General features: G+C 38.1%; 2 protein-coding genes and 1 long non-coding RNA gene across 5 annotated transcripts in view; 1 reads left to right on the forward strand and 2 right to left on the reverse strand.

Moving 5' to 3' along the window:
- Nucleotides 1-989: 989 nt before the first annotated feature.
- Nucleotides 990-4,448, reverse strand: LOC120308936 (histone H2A type 2-B-like). Its single transcript, XM_039345656.1, has 2 exons — nt 4,136-4,448; nt 990-3,950 (listed from the first exon to the last, which is right to left on the reverse strand). The coding sequence occupies exon 2, from the start codon at nt 3,869-3,871 to the stop codon at nt 3,491-3,493; it is 381 nt and encodes a 126-aa protein (XP_039201590.1). The 5' UTR covers nt 3,872-3,950; nt 4,136-4,448; the 3' UTR covers nt 990-3,490.
- Nucleotides 3,864-18,928, forward strand: part of LOC120308937 — a 45,803-nt gene continuing 30,738 nt past the window's right edge. Inside the window, exon 1 of the long non-coding RNA XR_005556961.1 lies at nt 3,864-3,978. This is a non-coding gene — a long non-coding RNA (uncharacterized LOC120308937). The remainder of the gene's footprint in view (nt 3,979-18,928) is intronic.
- HMCES (5-hydroxymethylcytosine binding, ES cell specific) lies at nt 6,882-18,342 on the reverse strand. Of its 3 annotated transcripts, none has more exons than XM_039345653.1 (7): nt 18,020-18,342; nt 16,808-17,018; nt 13,258-13,401; nt 11,597-11,716; nt 10,145-10,311; nt 9,448-9,640; nt 6,882-8,544 (listed from the first exon to the last, which is right to left on the reverse strand). In XM_039345653.1, the coding sequence occupies exons 2-7, from the start codon at nt 16,988-16,990 to the stop codon at nt 8,335-8,337; spliced, it is 1,017 nt and encodes a 338-aa protein (XP_039201587.1). In that variant the 5' UTR covers nt 16,991-17,018; nt 18,020-18,342; the 3' UTR covers nt 6,882-8,334. The 3 variants fall into 3 exon arrangements, with proteins under 3 accessions (XP_039201587.1, XP_039201588.1, XP_039201586.1); XM_039345654.1 differs by having other exon boundaries at nt 17,979-18,342; XM_039345652.1 differs by having other exon boundaries at nt 18,118-18,341.

Consider the following 18,928-nt stretch of genomic DNA (forward strand, 5'->3'; position numbering starts at 1 on the left):
TTTTACCAGAAGGAAGAACCATTTTGGAGTCTACAAAGTACTCATCCTAACAACAAACAACGACTATAACTGGAGGGTCATAATGGTAGTAGAAAAAAGATCAACAGTGACCCATCAGTAGACATGGCTTATGTAGGCATGGAAGCTGCTACAATCTTATTTTGATAATGGTAAGTTGTAAAAATAAGAGTAAGCTTTTATATCTAAACTGTAGAAGGGCATTATAACTGATTATAAAGGTTGTGAAAAACATTGATTTACAATACAAATTATTAATATAGCTTGTTTTGAGGGCATAATATTGACAATTATTGCACAGATGAAGACAGAACATGGAAGTAGTTTTACATCTATGGAAATAAAGATAGTAAGAGACTCAACATCACACCCTATCTTAAGTAAATCACGGGCTCAAAAGTCAATCAAATAATCAAGGGCTTTCTTAAAGCAAGTAGAAGCCACAAGAGAGGGAAGTAACAATAAATTTCTACCGTATCCAAGATGCTCTGCAGCAGCTTTAAGTCTCATATAGCAGCTATAGATAAGGCTTTATCTGCTTGCAAACTAAAGCACTTAATAAAGTGATACAAAAATTTTACATGCCAACACACAATTCAGCTTCAATTTTTCAAATAATACAATTTTTCCAGCTAATATGTTGATACAGTGGTCTATTCCTAACTGCAAAAAAGGTGTTATGGCATCATAACACAAACTCTGAACTTTCATATTTGTATCATGTCACACACAAATATGGAAGGGACAGTATTTATGACTGCATATTTTGTCATTCCCCCCACTGGACCACAAATGAAAAAGAACTTGAAAAATGAAGTTAAGGGACTCACAAATGAAGTTAAGGGACTGACAAGATGATCAACACATTTCTGCTGTTGATCTTTCCTTTCTTCCAACAGTATTCCTAGCCATTTCTCTTTCTACAAATCAAAGAATTCCAAGCAGATAAATCAACATGTTGAGAGACAATGTTGATGTGTACTCAAGACTGAATCAGTTTAATATTTGTTTTGCACTTTTCAGTTTCACAACTTTTGCATTTTCTAATACAAAACAATAGTTGACATAACACAAAATACTGATTTTGAAAGTAATTTTTAAGAGACAGAAAACACAAATAAAGGAACTCTTGTTTTCAACCATTATTTCCATTTCAAGGATTCCTTCCCTTCTTTGATGCAATCAGTGTTCATTCTCACAGAAAGCAAGAACCTGTCTGATCCAGTACCAGAAAAATGAGATAGCTAATTAAATCCAAGAGGTCTTTTTTCCCTAGGTCTGTAATGAGTGACAGGCAAGACAGACATAGATAGGTAAAGTTTGTTTCTTAAGTATCATTAATGAGACTGTACACTCACCAGCAACTGACTGAACAAACCACATTCCTTATTCTGTTATTAAAGTATCTCAGCCTCCACTGGTTTAGATCTCCTTAGCTGAATCCAGAGTAAGACAATAGTTCATCCACAGATTTACATCCCACATGATGATTCAAACACATGCTACTTAACTGCACATACACAGCTGACCATATACATAATTACAGATTCTATTTGCTCAATAGCCTAGAGACTGCTGCATGCACATGGCTCTATAAACTTTTCACCTAAGCAAGCAAGTTTTGGCTCTGTACCACAGCTACTAGGCATTACAGGACAGGCTAGGCCAACTTCCATGCTCATACGTTACCCAAACACCTATTTAGTAAACCACCAACACTAACTAGATATTTTACTCTTGTATAAATTATTTTTTTTCCTAAAAACCCAACCTCCAAACATTAAGCTATTGAAGATTACAATTAGATGGATGCCATACTTGCACTCTATTTTAAGCACTAGAAGGAAAATTCCAAACAAAAAACACTGTGTATAGATTAAAGTGCAAACTGGGGTACAAATGCTAGACTTCAATCATTACAGGTGACATTACAAGAGAACTGATAATGGAAGAAGGAAACACAACTGCTTACTGTTTCAAGGAAACAATAACTGTATATCATTGAGGCTGAAAACCACAAAAGCAGTCACACTAAAATACTTTGATTTTAGTTCCAGTGACATCAAAAGGACAAAAGTAGATATAAATCAAAAGACTCTTGCTTGGAGGAGTTTTCAGATAAACTGGAAGCTGGAACTGTTAAGCACATTCAGATCTGAATATATCATACCAAAAGTAGAGATAAACAGCATCTCCCTTCCCCATTTTTCCTTCCATCCCTTTGTTTGAAAACCTTCCTTATGGGGTGGCACTCCTATTCCACTTTTGCCTCTGGAACATATTAGGTGTTACAAGAGCTGCTTGATGGGAAGACTATAAAGCAAAGATGTATACATATCCTAGGAATTCTTAGAAAATCTTTGCCTCTCAGTCAAGATTTTGTTGCAACACAAAAAACAAAATCAACAAAGAAACAGGAATGGAGTGCCAGTACAACTACACAAGAATTCATCAAAAAGCAAACACAAGGGAAACATTAGCATATGAAGCTATTCCTTTCTCAGCAAAAAAGTTATTTTCACATTTAAAATTTCCTGGCCACTTCCTTCCCTCCCACATTTTTAATCGATAAATTCATGATCACATTTAATGGGGATGTGCAACAGCATCAGAGAGATCAATCCATCACCATCTCCAGGACAGAACAGTTTTAAGAGATTAGGTTGAGTGTTGGTGCAATGCAATGGGCAACCCTCCTTCCTCTGTATACTCTCACTTTTTAGGTACAGAAAGAGAGAGAAAATCAGCATTGTCACAGTGAGGCCTATTGCCTAAGCAGTTTCTTGCCTTCCCAATGTTAGCCTGTGCTGCTTCATGACTTTCCCATCTTCATGATTCCCATTTTTTTCAGTTCTCCAAGGATAAAAATGCAACGACCATTCTAGTGTAAAAAAAAAAAAAAAGGGGGGGGGGAAGCCTAATCCTTTTCCCCCCTCTCCTCTTCTCCAGGGAATCAAAGCGATTTAAGTAAGCAAGGCAATGGATGTTAGGCTCAATCGTCCCAGGGAAAAGGGGCGGAGGAAAAAAATATATTTGCAAGGCGCTAAATGGCAGCCAGGCCCGAAGCACGTGCCCTTTCTGTGACACGAAAATGAGGGCTGCTCTTCCCACATCAGTCTGCAGAATTGAAAACGAGCAGGGACTCAGCGCTGGGCCAGGCGAGAAAGCGCACGAGGAACCGACCGGTTGTAGCACCAGCAGCACCGAGACGTGGAGCGGGGGGGGGGGGAGAAGGAGGAGGAGGAGGAAAGAGGGCCAGTATCAGATTAGCAAGAAAAGGGCGAGTGGGGACAGCATCTGCGCTGGCTGCACCAGGGCAGATGATGCGGTTAAGAAATCTGCCCGGCACTGGCTGCACCAAGTGACGGAAGGAAGGAAGGAAGGAATGTCCGGTGGCCGCTGCACCAGATCCTGTGGGTGGGTCGCAAGGAAATAAACAGCCGAGCGCTTTCCTTCAGCCAGGCAGCCAGCCTCATTTCTTGGAGCTCTGGGTCTTCTTGGGCAGCAGCACGGCCTGGATATTGGGCAGAACCCCACCCTGGGCGATAGTCACCCCACCCAGCAGCTTGTTGAGCTCCTCGTCGTTGCGGATGGCCAGCTGCAGGTGCCGTGGGATGATCCTGGTCTTTTTGTTGTCCCGCGCAGCGTTGCCGGCCAGTTCCAGGATTTCAGCCGAGAGATACTCCAGCACGGCAGCTAAATAAACAGGCGCTCCGGCGCCCACACGCTCCGCGTAGTTGCCTTTCCGCAGCAGCCGATGCACTCGCCCGACTGGGAACTGGAGGCCGGCTCGAGAGGAGCGAGACTTGGCTTTGGCTCTGGCTTTACCTCCGGATTTACCTCGGCCGGACATAACGAGACGAGGCTAGGCGCTCGGAGAGAGCGAGGCGCCGAGACCAGTTTGCAAAGCAGGCAGGCAGAAACGGCCTCGTCTGGATAACGGGAACAAATAACATCCGCGTAAGCAAAGCGGCGGAGGGGAGGGGGCGACTAGAGCGGCAGGATGCTGACGCCGAGCATTCCACACTCCTCCCGCCCGTGGCCTCAACCCGATCTAATGACAACCCGGTCCACGAGCTCCAATTAGCTCTCCTTGGGACACCCCCCCTCCCCTTACCGTTGGTTACTTCCACAAGGCCGTCGAATACCCGCAGCTGCAATGACAACAAGCGCGAGAAGCTGAAGGGTATAAATCCAAGCACATCCTCTCCCTAGTTTCCCATTGGCGGCTAAGAGAGTGGAGCTGCGCTTTTATTGGCGGCCTCTCCGATCCCTGATTTGCATGGTGTCCTCCATATTCGGTCTCGGCTGAGAACTAGGGCAGCAGCAGAGCTAAAGGACTTGGATGCGTGCAAAAGGGTTTAAGTATTAATAAAGGAGAATATTTGTAGCTCAGGGTTGATCTGAAGGGTCCTTGGTTCTCTCCGAGCTTGCTTGTTTTTTTTTTTGCCGACGTTTTATTACCCAAACTAGGTAACCTCATGCGGTTTGTTGTCAGTTTATATTCTAGTCTTCACTGTCAGCTTTGGTGGGGGTGGTCTCCGAGATTCTTTGATTGGGCTGTTTGCTTCTCTGGCAGTTTCTTGATTAAGGTATTGTTTACTTGATTGTTGATCTGATGTTAACCTTGGAGTTAATCTATGCTGATTGCTGGTGGAAAGGTGCTTGAGTCTTTTTGGGCTGAGTGAGTCTCTTTTGCATAGTCTATAGATGTTGTTAATGTCTATGTGTCTAGTGATAGCTGATTTGTCAGAATGTCAGGCTTCCAGAAATTCCCTGGTGTTTTTGGACTTGGGTTAATCTAGGATGGTCTCAATTGAAACTATGATTAAATCTGTATGTATATTATGAAATTAATGATGAAAATTCTTTAATTTCACAACATAGACAGATTTAACCACCTGGCTGACTGTGCAGCCAACCATAATAGTAATATAATATTTGCTCACATGCTGGATTGGGCATTGGGGATAATTAATGCATGATTTATTAACATGTTTGTCTATCATGTCCTACTATTACAAATTGTGAAGCATATTCAAGTATCTCTCCGCCCAACCTTCCTCACAAGATTGCTGTTAAGAAAAATAGGGAGCTCTATGTACATCACCTTGATCTCTTGAATGTTTGGAACTAATTAAAATAGCAAACTGCTATTCAAAATTGTTACTGGATGCTTCTTTATACTGAGCAGGTTGTACATATTTAAGTGAAGAGAAATTTTTGAATGTCAGTAAACTGGGCTATTAAAAAGCAGGGAGAAATCTAATCAGCTGCTCAGTAATGTATAGATTTTCCCCCCATGCAGCTATTTCAGCAACAACTATAGTCACTGTAAAATTTAATGTACAACTAATATTGAAGAGACTCTTCTTCCTACTCCCATAACTATAAATTTGCACACACATAATCAAATTACATAAAACTGTTGCAATAGTAATAATAGTAAAGTTGGAAGGGACCTTGGAGGTCATCTAGTCCAACCCCCTGCTCAGGCAGGAAACCCTATACCATTTTGGACAAATGGCTGTCCAGTCTCTTCTTAAAAACTTCCAGTGTTGGAGCATTTACTGCTTCTGGAGGCAGGGTGTTCCACTGATTAATTGTTCTCACTGTCAGGAGGTTTCTCCTTAGTTCTAGGTTGCTTCTCTCCTTGATTAGTTTCCACCCATTGCTTCTTGTCCTGCCTTCAAGTGCTTTGGAAAATAGCTTGATTCCCTCTTCTTTATGGCAGCCCCTGAGATATTGGAACACTGCTATCATGTCCCCCCTTGTCCTTCTCTTCGTTAAACTAGACATACCCAATTCTAGCAACCGTTCCTTATATGTTTTAGCCTCAGTCCCCTAATCATCTTTGTTGCTCTTCTCTGTACTCTTTCTAGAGTCTCAGCATCTTTTTTACATCATGATGACCAAAACTGGATGCAGTATTCCAACTGTGGCCTTACCAAGGCATTGTAAAGTGGTATTAATACTTCATGTGATCTTGATTCTATCCCTCTGTTAATGCAGCCTAGCACTGTGTTGGCCTTTTTGGCAGCTGCAGCACACTGCTGGCTCATATTTAAGTGATTGTCTACTAGGACTCCGAGGTCCCTCTCACAGTTACTACTATTGAGCATGGTGCCAACTATGCTGTACTTGTGCATTTGGTTTTTCTTGCCTAAATGTAGAACGTTGCTTTTTTCACCATTGAATTTCATTTTGTTAGTTAGTGCCCAGTGTTCAAGTCTGTCCAGATCCTTCTGTATCTTAAGCCTGTCTTCTGGAGTGTTGGCTATTCCTGCCAGCTTGGTGTCATCTGCAAATTTGATGAGTTCCCCATCTATCCCCTCATCCAAATCGTTGATGAAGAATCCCTTCATCCAAATCGTTGATGAATGGCCAAAAGGTTCACCTCAACCTTCAAAGGAGGTGTCCACAAGAGATCTCCATTCATGAAAACAGTTACGCCCATTTTTAGCTTGAGCTCTGGATGTTTTTGGAACTAATAACTATCATCCAAAAGCCATGGAAAAATTCCATCCCTCGATGACCTAAACTTCTTTCATTATCCAGTAAGGAGATCTTAATAAGCTGATTACAGGCAATACTCCTGTTTTCTTCAGTTCCAATAGTAGTCATTCTTAAATAATTGGAAAGGTAATCCTGCATCATTCCCAATTATAATACAAAAAGGGATATAGCACAAGGGATATCACAAACTACAGAATATTCAAAATGGTTACAACCTGAATTGGTACAAAAGTACAAACTCTTCAGAATTGGGAATACTTTCTGCACTGAATAATCAAATGTCCAGAATTCTGATTATATATATTAATGTACACTTTTATAAATACCAAAATAAGGGAGACTGTAAATTGTATTTCACTGTATTTATTAGGAATTGCAATATGCGTGCAAACAATGGGATAGCTAAATGCTTTTTTATTTCTAAAGCGGTTGTCAGAAGGTAAGAAATTAATAATGTCAAAAGAACTTTAACTCTGAACAAAATCTTTATTTATACTACCAGCATTGTCTATGTATTAAAACCTTTAAAAATATCCCAAATTTGCCTTATTTCTAGGGAACAATATTTCATGCATTTCAGAGAAACTTTGAATAATTGGAGCCCAACTATTTTTCTACATATCTAATAAAATGAATGATCATGTAACCAAGTATCTTTTTTTAAAAAAAAATTAAATGCTCTTCCCTCTCTCAAGCCCAGGATTTTGTGAAGAATATAGATCTGCATGAGTTTCAGCCCTGTTCAGGCTTTGTATACTCCAGCTTTCTGTGAGTGAAATAAGTTGATCTTATGCATAAAGGTGGATTTATCTTCTGAAATACCATTTTAACCACCCAGCTGTCCTTTGACAATAGTGGTCCTGATGTCTCTTAGGCTGAACCGCAACACTTTGCCTTGAGTCCAGAATGACTCATTGTAAACAGCTAACATTTTGTCTTTATCTCTTGTCCCTATAAAGCTTTAGTTTACAATCTTGTATTTTTTTTTACTAAATATCCAGTTATAATTAATACAGCCAACTAACACTGCTGCTACTTATCTTCACTCTCCCAAAAAACAAGATTAAAGTTCTTTCTCTCTTTCTTGCTATTCTCTTACCACTTACTCAAAATACTGGCTATAGTGATGGCCTGATCATCATTATAACTTTGACGAATTTATTAAACAATCCTACCAAAGGTTTGGAATGTGCAGTAAATCCAAAATAGTGAAACAAGATCCTTTTGGAATAGCTTCCCAACCTATAGGAATTTTATTTGTATATTGCTTGCAGATGACATTCTACTTCTTTCAAAACAGATAAAAAGGGCAAAAATTTGAGCTGGTTTCAGTATAAAGTAAATGATAATTCTCACTATGCAGCAACAACAAATCTCCAGCATTAACAGTGACCTATTTTTTTCCATAAAAGATGAAGCAATCCACAAAGTGAATTGAACAAACACTATGATGGTAACCATGACAAACCAAATCTCTGCTTGTGTCCTTGGAGGAGAAAAATAAATAACATTAAATCTTTCGCTTCTTACATATTTTGGAACGCTATTGCCTTTTCAAAATTGGCAAGGTTAAGTCAATGCTGCATCTATACCCTATTTGTTTCAGACAAAAGAAACTAAGTGTTAAATGTCAAAGCTCATCTACTCAGCATCAGGAAGGAAGCACATCTGAAGTCTTATAAACTATTTATAGATTATACCTGCATTATAATCTAAATCGGGAGACTTAAATAATGCAATAACTCAATACATAATACCCTATTTGGCTAAGCTTGGTAATAAGCAATATAACCAAATTTTTCACTGCTTTTTCAGTTGCTTTGCAGAAGGTTCTCCATCTTTTTTGAGCCACTGATGCATTAAGTCCATGCTAGTTTTTTTACACTGTGGTGTCTTGATGAACTTGCTGGACCACTTTGGTAAATTGTCTTCATCCTTGTCATCTTTCTTGGGGCCTTTATTTTTTAACCAGTTCAGCATTACTGTGCTGCTTGCATTAATCTTGGTATTCTGAAAGATACAAATTAAGAAAAATAAGATTTTTATGACTAGTTCATACAAAACCGTAGACTAATTTAAGGAATCTTGATATTACAATCTAGTAGTTTCATGGAGCATTCCAAGTTGATGAAATGAAAAATTATGACCACAACTGAGCCCAAAATTTCCATTGCTAAATGAGACAGTTGTTAAGTGGGCTTTGCCCCATTTTACGACCTTTCTTGCCACAGTTGTTAAATGAATCACTGCAGTGTTAGTAACACAATTGTACAGTGAATCTGGCTTCCCCATTGACATTGCTTGTCAGGTCACAAAAGGTGATCACATGACCCTGGGACACTGCAACCGTCGTAAATATGAGCCAGTTGCCAAACAGGCAAATTTTGATCACGTGACTATAGGGGAATGCTACAGTGGTCATAAATGTGAAAAACGGTCATAAGTCACTTTTTTCAGTGCCACTTTGAACAGGCCCTAAATGAATGGTTATATGTTGAGGGCTACCTATACTGAAAAGAAAAAAGGTTTCCAAGAAAACAAATTTATATCTGATGACGCAAATTTAGCATATCAAGATCACACACACCAAGTTATCCAGAAAACTTTGATGAAGACCTTAAAATAATATTTTTTTACCTTATGAACTGCTAAGCAGAATACAGATGCAGAAGATGTACACGCACTCCATCTTTGAATTTCATGCTCTCTAAGTCAATCAGTAACATCAATGCAACATTTTATTTTGTGAAGAGATGCTTAGCCTAAACAGGTGGCAGCACCTTAGTCAATCTCAGAAGCTAAGCAGGGTCAGTCATGCTTAGTATCTGGATAGGAGACTGCCATAAAATTACAGGGCTGAAAAATAGATTGGGAAGTTGAAACTATACCCTAGAAAAGGAAATGCAAACATACCTTCTTGAGATCCAATTCAATGGGTAAAATGCATTCTAATGAATTATTTCTGGAATTGTTCACTATTGTTGATACAGGATGGAAGGCGATGTTTTCTGTGGGCTGGATAAGGTGAAGTGCTTCTTCTGTGGGTACTTCTGCAAAGTCCAGCCATTTTCTAACTGCTTCATCCCCATCCAGAATAGCTGGCATTCTAGACAAGTAGAAAGACAAGAGATTTTAGTGATGGAAAGAACATCCAAACTAGTCCACAACCTCTAATAATAGAACACATAAAAGGCAAATATCAGTATGAATGAGATTCTAAAAACCAAATTCAGCACACACAAAAAAAAGTCTGACATTGCAGCACTCTCATTAAAAGCTCAATCAATTTCTCCAAGGATTAAACTGATCAAGCATTAAACAATGCAGAAGATTTGGAACAAAGCTTAAATATTACTGCTATTTGAGTAAGTCATGCAGAAGTTACCATAGATACCTATTTCACACAGGCATATAAGATTCCTCCATCTTATAAGATCAGATAAGCTTTCATATTCTGACTTTGATTTGATGTTTAAAAATAAGCATTTACTATCTGGTAAATACAGAAAAAAATAGATAAGAGTAAGTGGCAATCAATGAAGCGTTATCTTTAAGTTACTGCATGTTACAGTACGTTCTACGAGAAGCGCTGCCTAGTCATGTCTCTTGCCTGTGATGGATGGATCTTACACATTCAGATGCATTTACTGTGATGATACTGTAACTGTACAATGGTTCTCCATTCTGGGGCTCCCAGCAGTCAAAAATCCCAGCCATGGTAAGCAGTTTCCTGCCTTTTGAATCTTCGACCTCATCTTCCATATCTGGTTTGGTGAACTGCAAATGAAAAGACAGTACATTAAAAAAAAAAAAACTTTAAACAGCACAGGATCACCTTTTAAACAGACAAACATCACATCTTTAGATCTCTCATCCTCATCTTCTTGTAAATGAAGCCGATGTATTATTGATTCTATTACTACTACATGATTACATCACAATAACTGAAATTTAACTCATAATTCATAATTTGACACTAGAGAACAAAATGGTTCCTCTGGCACTGAATGCATTTTACAAATTAAGCTTGTGGACTACCCAAATTAAAATCCGTTTGCCAGTCCAGGCTCTGATAATTTCTTAGATTATTACATAATATCATATGTAAGGTTGTCTTTGAAGACTGCTCAAAAAGTGAATATCTTTAAAGAACAGGTCTTCACAAATAATTTACCAAATTTTAGTAGCTAAAATCATGTGTTGGGAACTTATCTCCATTACTGATTTCAGAATACAATTCAAATAACTTTATTTGATAAGCTGTTTACAGCTTAGCTGGTTTCCAGGCTCACCTTGTCAGATCTTGAAGCAAGGTGAGTAATTTTAACAATAGCATTTAGATTTATATACCGCTTCATATTGCTTCACAGCCCTCCCTAAGCAATTTAGAGTCAGCATATTGTCCCCAATAATCTGAGTCCTCATTTTATCGACCACAGAAGAATAGAAGTCTGAATCAACCTTGAGCTGGTCAGGATTGAACTCCTAGCAGCAGGCAGAGTTAGCCTGCAATACTGCATTCTACTGCGCCACTATGGCTCCATTTCAATTGCATTACCACCATTCCTCAGGGCATTTTGCTTTGGGTCTACGTTACTTACTTTTAGATGCTAGGCAAAAAAATCTATTTGTCCTTCAGATGTTTCTCACATCATGTACTTTTATTCATGCCATGATGTTTTTAGCAATACATTTTATTCATTATTTTAAACTGTCCTGAAAATATCAAACTGATCCGTGTATAAGTGCTGGTTATTGCAGTTTATCAATGATACATTTGGAATTGTTAAATACCCAGGGACTCAAACAAGTGTTTCAAAAAGTAGAATGTATGCTTAGGAATACATTTCCTAAATGCAACAGTCTTTAAGCAAGCAGGAAAATATATGAACATCCTCAACCTGAGTTGCAGCAGCTATGACAAAAAGGAGAAAATGTAAAGGCACAGTTCCATCCATTTCTATCTGATAAATCTAATTTATCATATATATATATGGGGACAGCTTTTGAAAAAGTATCAATGAAACATCAGCATTAAATATAAAGATTGCAGTAGTTATACCATTTCCTGCTCAGTTTGGGCAAAATAAATGAAATATGGCTGCTTTTGTCCATTATGTTGTCGCCATTCATAGTAGCCATCGGCTAGCACCACACAGCGTTTGCCTTTTGAGAGAGGTACCTTTGAGAAAAGAGAAGAGCAGGATTAATAGCAATCTATTCAATGCTAACGTCAAATGCATTAGAAGCATACATTTTATGGTTGTTTCTGGCAGATTATAATACTATCTCATAAAGCAGGCTACAAGAATTCACTCTGTTTTAATTAGGACTATGCAGCAATCAGGATTCAAAGGGAAAAAGATGGTTCAAAGTGCACAGGAACACTCACGTAGCATCTGTCAATAATTGCTGCAGAGTTCCTGTGTTTGCTTGACCACTGTCATTCAATCCCAGGACAAGGAACACTATATATGATTTAAAGTGGCGCTACTAGGGGCTAAAGGAGTTCACACCTGTGCTCCACCTTCAAATCCAGATCAGTGCAAAGTTCTAATTTTAATTCTGACACTTTTTAACCTCCATACAGTAATTCCTCAACATTCACTGCTGTGTGAAAATAAACACTATATCACTTAAAATATAGGAGTGATTGCTGAAATGATGAATGGTTTCCCCCCCCCCAAAAAAATTAGCTAATTTTTGCTAACTGTTCTGAGTTTTCTGCTGCACGAACACTGGTGTTCTCCTTATTCATCGGACAAATTTGTGGTTAATAAATCTTGAAGGCCACATTCCAGTCAGAATGCAAAGCCAGGAATTCTTCAGAACACCAGCTTCCTTTTCAGAATAAGGCTTCTCTTAAAAGGGAGAACAGGAGGTTCCCAAGTGGAAATGTTTACACTGGGGCTCCTGACTTATTCAATAAGCTAAACTTCAAATCTGAATTATAAAACCAGCTTCCAGGTTCATAAATGATCTGAGGAATTAAATATTTTCTGCTTTGGTTTGTTCCTGATGGGATTTTGCTCCCTAATGAGAATAACTGAGGATTTTATTCATGTTACAGAATTACACTGATAAAACATCAGTGCAAGTAGGGCTTAAGAACCTCACTTGTTTATATTAGATTGTAGCAGTTCTTGTTTTGATATTCCCCTACTCAATTCTTTGAGGTCTGGAGGAAAAAAGGAAGAAAAATGCAACTGGAGAAAATAGATCAAAAATACGTAAAAGCAGTTTCCCACAATACTGGTTAAGCTACCAAGTCATTATAGATCAAAACTAAGGTTATTTGTTGCTATACAGAAGAACAAGGAGCTTTTCGGGAGGATATCTATTTCCTCAATCATATATACATCATTGCCTGATTCTGTTTAACTGTTATGCAATAATCTGATCCTTCAAAAAAGGAAAGAACATTGTAGAAAAAATTAATTATATTCAACCTTTATGTTAGTTTTTAATGGGCTTATTTATACTACTGTAGTTCTAATGGTCTGTCTTAAAAGTCAATATTTTGTTCGGTCAAGCATTTGAAATGCTATCACTAACTGGGCTTTTCTGTTTCAGAAAAACACCAGATACAGAGTTTGTAGCATCTTGATATAGGCAGCATATTTTAAACAAAGCTCCAGTTTTCATGTGTAAGTCAAAATTCATGAAGGTCATGGCTAGAAGAAACAAAGACGGTTTTCCCCCCAAACAGACTATACAACTAACCTTATAGCATAATTTCTCCATCATGGTATCACTCCGACAATTGGAAGTGTTATACTGCATTTTAGATGGGTCAGCTTCCTTGAACCAAGCTGGAATTAGGCCCCAACGCATGGCTACAAGGATACGCTCGGAAGGACTGGCATTCTTTCATAAAGCAGAAAAGGAAATATTGTGAAGAAGCATGCATAGATACATAGAATTAAGATCACAATCAAACACTCTGTTCCAAAACCCTGTGTGCATATCACTCCTGGTACTGTGAATGCTGGTATGTTTTAAATAGCAAAAACCTTAATTAATCAACTGCTTAAAAAGGAAAATCAGATTTTAAACAAGATATTTCAAGAAAGAGGCTGCATGCACAGATTCAGCTAAGGATATGCACCTTGCTTGAATATGCAACTCTCCATTTCTCACCAATGAAGAATATATGTTTCTGTGTATTTATATCTTACAAGTAGTTTGAATTTTGTCTTTGTTAGAAGTCTGATGGCCTCAGAACTTCAGATAAGTTGATCAAAAACTTTTTGCTATTAACCAGTGATCTTCTGGATTTTTGCAGACTAGATATAGTAGCCCTACATTTTGTGAAAAAAAAAAAAACAATCAGCTAATCAGCTCAGTTACTGAAGGAATGAGTGGCAAAATGTAAATTTTGTAAAAATGTGAAAGGAGGAAGCCAAGTTTTTGGTATTATTAGAAAAGCTCAATTATTTTATATAGGAGTTTTAGGAGTATATTGGAGTGCACACTGAGTCATATATTTCAAAATACCCCCCCCCCCAAAAGATAAGTCTTCAAGATGAGCTGCATTCATGGAGATTTCACAGACATGTCTGTGTAGTTTTCTTGGCAGCAATATAGAAGTGGGTTGATACTGCTTTTGGGGGGGTTTCGATTTTCAAGTTTAACAAACACACATGGCATTTCCAGGCTCTGTGATCCAAATACTAATTAGGCTAGATCTGCTTGGTTTGAGCCCAGACAAGGCCAATGCAAGCCAGAAGAATCATGCAAGTAAACAGTGCATTTATATATATCTTCCACTACCTATATGAGTCATTTCTCGCACTTTTATCAGTTAAAACAATTGAAACAGACCAACGGGTTTCATTTCTTCTTTTTGTCTGTTTAACCAAATTCACTTTCAATGCTATCCTGTGCATAACTTCTAAATAGTTTTAAATTCAGTTTTTTTTAAAAGCCCAACTTTTTGTTTGTCTGAAATCTTACAATACACATATAAGTTTAAATATTAGAAAATGTTGACAACTTTGTTTCTAATTCCATATTCATTATGTCTTGTTGATCAGTTTGGTGCTTTTACCATCACAGCATTCCAGATGTTTAAAATCTACCATACAATATTTAGTTATCCATTTCCCCTCAAGTGTGCCCACTCCCCTTTTGTCTTGCCCTCTGCATGCTAATCCTGTGTATGTATCTCTTTTTCTACAAGGATAAAATATTCTTTACTATATGTTGTTGCTTGTGAAGCACAGCATAACAGATAAGTTGCCAATGAAGTAGCAGAAGTAATTAGTACTTTTTTTTTCTAGTGGAAGAGAAAAATATATGGCTTTGTAGCAATTTTTACTAACTTCATTATTTTTCCCTCTTTGTGATTTTATGAACTGCTAAAACTTCTGTAGAATGCTATCCTGAACATTTAGGCAGAAAAATGAAAGAGGAAATAGTCTGAAAAAGCGTTATGCTCATATGAGGTTTCAAATTTGTGTATGAGCAGTGATCTGATACTTCATTATTTTAAAATACCAAACATCTTTGTTTTGAATTAAAAGTAAAAACATGTCACATTTAAGTATTACCTTTAAGCTTGAGCAGTTACCATTATTATAAAATAGACAATATTATTATCTCCCCTAATATCGATGCGTACATGTTTATCTAACAGATAATACAATATCATGCATATTTGAAAACCATGGAAAATCCTAAAATGTTATGGTGAATTCATTTAAATAAACCTGTGGCATTAAATCAAACATGTGATACTAGAAAGATCATTATGTATACCAAAAAAATTCCTCTATAGATTACTAGTAGGGTTTCTAAAAGGAGGGGTCACTGTTCTTTATTTTTAAGGGACACTTATCTAACTGCCTAAAATAACAATTCAGTAAAAAGCTGTACACACACACACACTTAATTTCTTTGGTGCAAACATACTTTTATGTATTCAAGATCTACCAGTCAAGAGATATATAAGGCTAATGTGCCATTGTAGAATAATTACCTGAGATGCTGTTTGTATCTGTACAATATACAGATGCTGGTTGATTATTTCTACACAATAACAGTGCAGTTAACAACTTTTTGAAATGTATATTTTAGTCAACTTTCACAATTATCGCAATTTTTAAAACTATGATTTATTTAACAAGAAGAATGTATTGTTCAATAAATCAGAAAACCTTTTATACCTAATCAAAAACACCTTATGCAAGTTTTATTAACAGTTGGCTGTCTAATCTCTGCTTGAACTCATCCAGGAATGAGGCTAAATGAGCATAATTCCAATTGTGGCATAGTTACAAGCAACACATATATACTGGAACTCATTGATATGAGGGAGATACATGAATTATTTTCTTCTCATTTTCTTAAACAACCTGAAAAGAAATTTCTTACAACTTTAAAACTGCCAAGTAGGCCTGAAGTAAAAACTTTTCTGGACCATTTTTAGACCCAGATCTTTCAAATACCTTCAGTAATGGAGAGCTCAGCATTCATTAGGTCGTTTACCTGGCCTTATGTTTTTATTATTATTCCACCTAACATTCAACCAAAAGTCACTTTATGTTGCTAAATCTATTATTTTTTGTAGATTCACACATTTGTATATCAAAAAGAATGCACAGTTTGAATTAGCATAATCCCACATTATATTCCACTGCAACAATAAGACCTTATTTTATCATAAGGGAAGATAATCTATGATTCTCCAAATAGATGGATTCCAACTTCCATCATCCTTGATCACTGGTGATATTGACTGGGCTGATTAGTATTTGGGATTCAACAATATTTTGAAAGATAAGCATTCTCTATTTTAATGATATAGGAGGCAAATAAAAGGTATTTTGAAAATTATTTCTGTCATGCCTTATTCTCAGAACTTCAGAGAAGGAAAGATAGGCAGTAATATCCTAAATAAAGCATGGTTAAAATGTTTTTTAAAATGTCTAATTTGATATTTTTAAAAAAGCAATGCTTTTTTTTGAGAAGATCACAGATGTAGTATTATTTATAACTAGCTTCTATAACAACAGAATGCTAATATCCCCTGAATGCTGCAACTGTCATAAATAGATGCCTGTTGCCAAGCGCCTGGCAACATATATATAACCAGAGGGATGCTGCATATAACCAGAGGGATGCTGCAATGGTCATAAGTATGAGGACTGGTTGTAAGTCATTTTTTTCAGTGGCGTTGTAAGTTCAAGTGATCACTAAAACAAAAAGTTATAAGTCAAGGATTACCTGTATCTAAAAAGTTATGTTAAATACGTTAATTGAAGAAATTCACCTTCTCGAAATGTTGCTGGGAGAGAAGCACAGGACTGTTAGACTGGGGGCTCTTATTGAAGGAAGGGCTGTATTTGTCAGCATTTTGCCATTCAGGATACTTTCTTTCTCTTTGATTATTGTGATAAGCACAGGCGCGGCGGATACGATCCGCTCCCAGACTAACAGCTGTCCGTCCACACATTCTTCCAGAGTGCACCCAAAACAGTGGCCTACAAAACAGTGTTTTAGGAATATACTACTGTACCCTGTTGTGTCATCATTTCAGAGATATTTACTTAACTACTAGACCAATCAACCAAATCGCCATGGGTGAGCAAAAGGGCAGTGAGAGAGGGAGCAACATCTGACTTCCTGCTGGCTTCCTTATTAACTTTGCTTGGGGGATGCTTGTAGGGAGAAAGTCAATGGGGAAGCCGGCAGGGAAGGTCTCAAATTGATCATATGTATCTGGAAATCAATTCACTTCCTACATTTCTATTACCTAAACTTTATACCACGCAACTTTCAATAACTCTAGGCAGTTCACAGCAATCAAAGAAATTACAATAAAATTAATAAAGCAGGAAAAAAAATGAAGCTATAAGATGGCCAAGATTGATAAAGTGAAGGGTCTCACTCTCCCTTGCTGAAGCCCTGCGGGAGAAAACTACTTTTTATGCTGCAATTCTTTAGTCTTGCTGCTTCGTTAGACTTTTCCTGATTTTGCTAAATTCCAGTGATTAATAACTGAATAATGAGCTTTTAAATAAAAGTAGCATTGCATTTTTTTCAATACAAATAGATGAAATAACACCCTCCATAAGTGTCAGACAGGCCTTAATTTTTCTTTCTTGCTAATCTGCACCCTGAAAAAATCGACTTGTCTGAAAAGACCAATTTTGGTAGAGATCCCTTGTCTCTAACTTCTACAGGCAAGACCAATTAAATCATTAATTCAGCTTCTCCGTGGATCCCTTATGTCCTCTGGTTCACCGTTAAACCTCCTCTCTTTAAAAAAGAGGAACTTTATGCAGGCAATAAATCGGCAGATATCAGAAACTTCGGAAGAGATGCTCCTTCAGCACCTTCAGCTTTTCCTTCTTTCTCCCTTCCTGGTTCTGGCGCCAAAAGGAGCCTAAGCAGCCCTTGTAAGAAAGCTAGCAAATAAAGGGACAAGGCCTTTTTCCTACCGGAGATTCCCAGGTTTGAGAGGAAGGGATTTGGGGCTCACCAGGACTAGCTAAACAAAAGGCTTCCCAAGCACGTCAGAAATCATTTCCGCATCCCCACCGCCGCCGCCCCTTTCAGCTTCCCGGATTCAATCCTGACCAGGGGAAACCTCTTTTGATGAGGACCCAGGCGCCTCCTCCCCTCGGGTTTTCCCGCCTTCCAGCGCTCCTCTCCCTCGGCTTCTGGCAGGTCGCCTTCTGGGGGTTCCTGTTTGTGGCTCCGCTTGTTTTTCAAAACGCCGCCTCGGAAGTTACCCGCTCCGCGGTTAGCAACCCATTTCTTTCCCCTCTCCTCCACCCCCGCGCCTCTGAAGCTCAGCGAGGCCTCCGCCCCCTCGCGAAGACGCGCGTTCTCCCGGACTGTGGTGCGCGCGGCTTCCAGGTCTTCCTCCCGGAAACTTTATTGTTAATGTCAAACGAGGTTGAACGGCACTGCCAGTTTTCTCTGGCCTGCCTCCACCGCTCCGGCTCCAAAGCAAAACTTAATTCCCAAATTGAAATCAGAATTTGAATCTATAAGGTGGAGATTGTACGTGGTGGTGGTGGTGGTGGAATTACTGTTCAAAAATCAAGACAGGAGGATTCTTCTACAATCACATATGAACATAAATCTACTAATAAACATCCATTATATTTAAGTCATTTCTCTCTACTTTGTAGAGGCGTTACAGAAGTATCCCAACTCCCTGTGCAACTTTTGTGTCAGAACTATAAAACCTGGACTGCAAAACTCCGGTTGAGCATTGGATACACATGAATAAACATTTCTAACGTAGCTGCCAACCAATGGTCATCCATATGTCTACAAACCAGATATGGTAGCTATAGGTTATAATTAAATGCATGTTGTCAATTTGTTGCCAGCTTTGTCTTGTAATCGTTTCTGGAAAAATAACCAGCCAGTACATTCA

Source organism: Crotalus tigris, unplaced genomic scaffold, assembly GCF_016545835.1.
Source record: "Crotalus tigris isolate CLP2741 ecotype Arizona unplaced genomic scaffold, ASM1654583v1 scf7180000017969.2108049, whole genome shotgun sequence".
NCBI lineage: Eukaryota > Metazoa > Chordata > Lepidosauria > Squamata > Viperidae > Crotalus > Crotalus tigris.

Coding starts and splice junctions, on each gene's coding strand:
- HMCES (XM_039345653.1), bottom strand. CDS start 16,990: ATGTGTGGACGGACAGCTGTTAGTCTGGGAGCGGATCGTATCCGCCGC. Junction 13,402..16,807: donor CCCAGCAACATTTCGAGAAG/GTGAATTTCTTC, acceptor GCTTTATGAAAG/AATGCCAGTCCTTCCGAGCG. Junction 9,641..10,144: donor GTAAGATCCATCCATCACAG/GCAAGAGACATG, acceptor CTACTTGTCTAG/AATGCCAGCTATTCTGGATG.
- LOC120308936 (XM_039345656.1), bottom strand. CDS start 3,871: ATGTCCGGCCGAGGTAAATCCGGAGGTAAAGCCAGAGCCAAAGCCAAG.